The sequence below is a fragment of the Plodia interpunctella genome, chromosome 23 (genome assembly GCF_027563975.2).
Source record: "Plodia interpunctella isolate USDA-ARS_2022_Savannah chromosome 23, ilPloInte3.2, whole genome shotgun sequence".
In the NCBI taxonomy this organism is placed as follows: Eukaryota; Metazoa; Arthropoda; class Insecta; order Lepidoptera; family Pyralidae; genus Plodia; species Plodia interpunctella.
In genome coordinates, this window is record NC_071316.1 from 856727 (window position 1) to 862726 (window position 6000).

General features: G+C 36.5%; 1 protein-coding gene across 1 annotated transcript; it reads left to right on the plus strand.

Annotated features, from left to right (window-relative positions):
- Positions 1-617: 617 nt before the first annotated feature.
- Positions 618-2532, plus strand: LOC128680207 (uncharacterized protein). Its single transcript, XM_053763168.1, has one exon. The coding sequence runs from the start codon at positions 752-754 to the stop codon at positions 2507-2509; it is 1758 nt and encodes a 585-aa protein (XP_053619143.1). The 5' UTR covers positions 618-751; the 3' UTR covers positions 2510-2532.
- Positions 2533-6000: the final 3468 nt, after the last annotated feature.

Genomic DNA, 6000 nt, shown 5'->3' on the forward strand with positions numbered 1-6000 from the left:
TTTGAGTACACTTTTATGACATAAGTTAACCGCCTTTCAGTTTTCTTATGGTCTAAACCATGAGAAAATTGAAGAGCGGATAACTGGTCCTGAAAATAATAACACCATTTTAGGTTATCTTCTGCATTATTTGGTCAACTGTGGTAATAAACTGATATAAACTTGATTTTGACTGAAGATCTTACCTGTATGAAGTCCATATTTTAATAAGTGTTCAGGTGTGAGGTGTTCCGAGCTTTTTTTGACCGTTTATTGGCTCGAAAATTTTACTTCGAAAACTATGGGAAACCGCCCCACGGTTCCCCATAGTTTTCGAAGTTTGTTATCTTTTGGAAAACGATTTTTCCCAATATTTCGGCACCCAAATATGCAACATTGTTGTATATTTTCACAAACAAATTCTTACATAATGAAAGGTTTAATAAAGTACCTACTCTAAAATAAACGTTTGAATCGACTTAGCAAAAGGCGGCAAAGCTTTTGTTTACCTAACACAATGGTGCACTCTGGCGGGATAAATGAGCAGTATATCGTATACTACCTATAATATAAGGGCCCCTTCATGGAGCGGTGTTGTGGTGAATGGAATCAATATAACACGTCAAAGTCTTATTCATTGTCATTATTGTCAATGTCTTGTGTCAAGGTAGGCAACCTCGTGTTGATTTGATTGTATGGATATTTTCGCAATGTTTTTTCTATAAAGATTCTGTGAAATTAATAAAAATCGATTATTTTTACCAAATCTGTTATGGCTACTACACATCTCAAAAGTTTTATTGATAAGTTCGATGGTTTCACGCAGAAACCTGTCAATTACCTCGTCATACAAGATGGCATAAAAGACGATATTAAAAACTTGGTAAAAAACTTGTACGATTATACTAAATCGGAGGAAAATAATAAGAAAAAGAAGAGAGGAAGTGCCTTAACAAAGCTGATAGTGGAGGGGTTTGATGAAGAGCAGATTTGGCAACAACTTGAGCTCCAAAACTCAGGGTGTTGGGACAAACTTGTTTTGGAGGTTGCGAATTGTGTATCCTCTAAAAACAACCTAACATTCCCTGTTAAAGTAAATAAGCCTAAAAATCCTGAAGTTGAAATAGACAGTGATAAATCACCCCCAGAGAGTGTGAAAGATGACTCAGATCAGGAAAATATTGAAGCTGAGAGTGAAAAAACTGAGAATGAAAGTGAAAAAACAAAGAAATCTTTTAAAAACGAGTCTAAAAAAGTTAAGGGATCTATTGTTGATGATAAGTTCTTTAAACTTAAAGACATGGAGAAGTTCTTGTTAAATGAAGAAAAGAAAGAAAGCGGCAAGAAAGTTTCAGAGAAAGACAGTGATGAAGAATCTATTGATTTATTTGATGAAGACGATGAAGATTCCAATGATGATGAAGGTGGTAATAACATGATGTATACAGACTTTTTTGATCAATTGGAAGGTGATGAAGGTGCCATAGAAGACGAGGGAAATGAATATGACGAACAAGTTGATACAGTAGAAGAATCAGAGGCTGAACCTGTTAAATCTAAGCCTGACAAGAAGAAAGTAAAATTTGCTGGCTTATCATCTGACGATGATAGCGATGAATCTACAGAAGAACCCAATAAATTAAATGGAAAGACGGAGAGTTATGAAAAGAAATCAGAATTTGAACAACGGCAGCAAAGACTGCAGCAGACTATAGCTAGGTTAGAAGAAAAATCTCTCAAGGAAGCTCCGTGGCAACTCAAAGGTGAAGTTGATGCCGCGAAAAGACCACAAAACTCGCTATTAGAAGAAGTAGTTGACTTTGACATGACAAGTAGACCTCCCCCATTAATAACAGAGCAGACCACTTTAACTTTAGAAGATATTATCAAACAAAGGGTCAAGGATAAGGCTTGGGATGATGTTGAAAAGAAAGAAAAACCTGTTGATGACCAACTGTCGTTCCGTAAGACCAAAATTATTGACCAATCAAAAAGCAAACTTAGTTTAGCTCAAGTGTACGAGGCTGAGTATTTGAAACAAAAGCAAGCATTGTCCGGAGAAGTTGAGGAAGAAAAGGAACCTGAAAGTCACACAGAAATAAGAGAGTCTATGAGCAAACTGTTTGCTAAACTTAATGCATTATGTAACTATCATTACACACCGAAAGCGCCACAAGCTGAAGTCAAAATTGTTACCAATACGCCGGCAATTTCTATGGAAGAAGTGGCTCCTGTGGCTACTAGTGACGCTGCATTATTAGCACCAGAAGAGGTCAAGAAGAAACAGAAAGGGGATCTCATAAGTAAAGAAGAAAGAACACAAACAGATAAGAATAGAGAAAGAAGGAAAAAGAAAAAGTTACAGAGACTTAAAGGGAAGGTAATGAAAGTAACAGAACATCGTAATACAAAGAAGGGTGTGGAGAGTAATGATAAATCTTTGAAGACATCTAAAGCATTCTTCCAACAGCTTAACGACGAAGCTGGTAGTTTAATTAAGTCTAAGAAAGCTAAGAATAAGGGACAATAAATGAATTAAAATTTTGAAATGTTTTTAATAGTTTATTATTTTTGGTTTCTTCGTATTTTTTTTTAGTTGTCCTTATTATTTTTTATCTGTTTCTATATCATGGAAATATTGTCACTAGAATTATACTATTTGCACACTCCGATTTGATTGTATGTATAATCATACATTGCATACTTTGTAAGTTTTTCATTACCGCAAGGAAAAACCGGCATTTAACGTCAACGAAATTCGCCACTTTTGTTGATTTTTTAGTCGATAGTGTATTCTAGCATTATGGGCAGGAAACAGCTAGCTATAATATCTGGATAATAATATATGGCTGGAAATGTTGAGAAATTAATTTATTAGCGTTGTTAATGCTATAGGATATTTTGAACAAATTCAAAAGCATTTTAGACTTGGTTACATTGATTAGTGTGTTTTTTTTACAGTTAGGTGGTTTTTTTGATATACTTACTAGCTCTTGCCCGCAGTTAAGCTTGTGTTATTCTGCGAAAGCGGAACACAAATTTTCACCTCCCATTATAGTCAATTGGGGGTTGATTTTTGAAAAGTAATCTAGCCTATGTTTGAAAGCCTTTAACTATATGTATACCAAATTTCATCAAAATCGGTCCAGGGGTTTAGCAGTTTACAACAGATAGACAGACAGACTTTCGCATTTATAATATTAGTATGGATTTGTCGAATTAAGTCGACATCTGTACCTGCTATTTGAGTGTAGTTGTTTTCTTACATATTTACTTTTATGTTAAAGTGCTTGTCTGAAAATAATACAGATTACAAATTGTCCCATAACTGCTTACTCGGGCTGACTCCGTAATTTTCGGTAATTAACGAAAAAAAGGCGAATCTAGTCCACGACACGGGAAGTGCGAAATCAATGGAGTTTGCGCTTAACCAACTATCAAAAAAAGTAGTTATATTCCGTTACATTAGATGTAAAAACACAAAATAGACAGAGCCCAAGTCCTACTTTCCTACTTTTCTTACTATGAATTTCATCCTTGATTAAAATTATTTGTAGATCTGTTGAGCTTTCTTCCTCACAGTCACCTCACCTCACAGTTCCTTGTGATTGTAGAGCAAAAAATATTCCGGCTCATATTAGTGTGATAGTAAGTATTGTCTATAACTTTCGTAGCTCCTAGTCTATAGCAGAGTGCAGACAGTAACTGCCGCCGCTGTCTCCGCCTCATAACGCGCGCTGTTGGCTTTTAGAGGGTTCACATGTTAATAGGTGTTGCATATTTTATTCCACTAATACCATTTCGGTTTAAAAAAAAAAAAACCAAAGAAAAAATAAACTTTTTAATTTTATCATTTTCACGGCCATTTTCAGTGCGCTATTGACATTCTGGAATGCTTGTTGATTGCTTGCTTGATGTAGCTTTTACAGTGGCTCACTGCCACAGGCCTGCGTTTCTCTTTATCATCGGTTTTCCCGGTTTCATTCTCAGCCATTAAGTGTCGGAGTCTAGGATCCACCTGTTTACATTTTCTTCTCGACTTCGCACGTTCACCGGCATGTTTAGTTGTCAGGATATTAGCACACATAATTATGCTCCTTGACGATTACTTTTTAGATTTACTCATGTCAGGATCGGGCAGAAACGGTATGGCTACGGATAGGCATTGAACCTATGATAGATGTGTATCTGTTACCCTCAGCTTTGCTGAGGAAGAAAAATAGATTGTCTTCATAAGTATTATACTTAGATCAATAAGAGGTAATTAGCTATGGCTATGGCAAATGACAAAACAAAATGGAAGGAACTTACATACTGTGCCGACCCCACATGTGTGGGATAAGGTCAAGAAAAAGAAGAAGAAGAGGTAATTAGCTAGAGGTCTTATATTGAAAAAAAAAAGAGAAACAAAAACGTTTATTTAGTACAAAAGACATACTTATACCGATATCACTGGACATATTCTTGGTACACTTAATTCGTTAAGCTTCATCATGGTATACAAGTATTATTACTATAGTGAATACTTGTACTTATGTTTAAAATTCATGCAATAAACGCGGAGAGCTTCATTGCCTCGGAAGTTAAACTCGTTCCGCTAAAAGTTGTAATTATTGCCCCCAGAAATAGAGGAGCGCCTAATATTGCGGGCTGTCGCGCGCTTACTACAAATTGCTATGAGTTTTTTTGCAGGCGCTGCAAAAATTAAATTTTATCCATCGTATTTTGTTTGGGGATATTTAGTTTTAGTTTCAGATAATTTATAGATTTGGGTATCATGTTAATTAGTAGAAAAGCGGACCCTTAACGGCTGACGAAGAAGCCGGGAAATCGCTCAGATGAGAGAGAGAACGCTCTCTAAACTTAAACTTCTAGACTCTAGATGTTAAGTAAGGCACAATTGCCTTTTGATATGATGGTTCCTACTTCGCTATACGAGGCCATGTTTCTCTTGAAACAGAACGTTCTAGAAGATAAGCACTGCGGTGATCCCATGACTGCGCCGGCTTAATCCGGCGGCGGCAGTCGGTCACAAATTTATAATTTGTACAATTACTTGCGCCGAGACAGCGCTGCATTGCGCAATGGAACGCGTGGAGACGACAATATTGGATTGCTATTTCTATTATTACATTATGTATTTAAGAACTTATTTTGTAAAAAATAACTACAGATATCACGTCTTTAATCAATTCGGGGTAGACGGAGTCAAAAGTTGTAAAAACAAAAGAAGACCACGATTGGCTTATTTGTGGAATTGAGATTTTGAAATTCCGAGAGGTTTCTTCCTCGTACTTTTCATGAGGTAGAATATCAGACAAGAAAATGCATTCATTTTCTTTTTTGATCTGATTATATTAAGAAAACAGCAGTCACACAGACTGTGCCAACTTTGTTGATTTTGAACAGATTGCCCGAAGTCGACAAAGATGACACAAACTGAGGAAGACCCGAACAGTAGAAAAAGCTTGAGAAAAAAGAAGAATTGTCACGTGAAGACACCCAGGAGTTTTTAAAACAAGTTACATACATAAGGCGGAGTCATTTTAACGTCGAGAAAAAGTCATTTCCTTGATGACAGCAAGAAAATTCTATTTATCTCCCACTCCTACTCGGCGCGCTTCCAGCATAAAAATATGGCTGAAGAAATAATGTAATTTACTTTCAAAACGTGGTTCTACTCCACTAGTTTTCGTCTGCGCAAGTACCAGGCCGGCATCAGCGGGTAGGAGACTCCGGCAGACAAATAAATTCAGTCGCGATAAGCGACATATAAATCAGAGGGAGTTTCGAACGCATGGAAAAGCTACATGCATGATTGTTTTGTGAGGCCTCTTCTACCCACTATTTCTACACTTACTTATTAAAAAAGTGTCTTGTCTGTCTGTGTGCGATAAACTCAAAAACAACCAGACGGATTTTGTAGCGTTTTCACCAATAGATAATATGATTCCTGACGAAGGTTTAGATGTATTAGGAGTATGATTGATTATGGTTTTACTCGAGCGAAACCGGTACGGG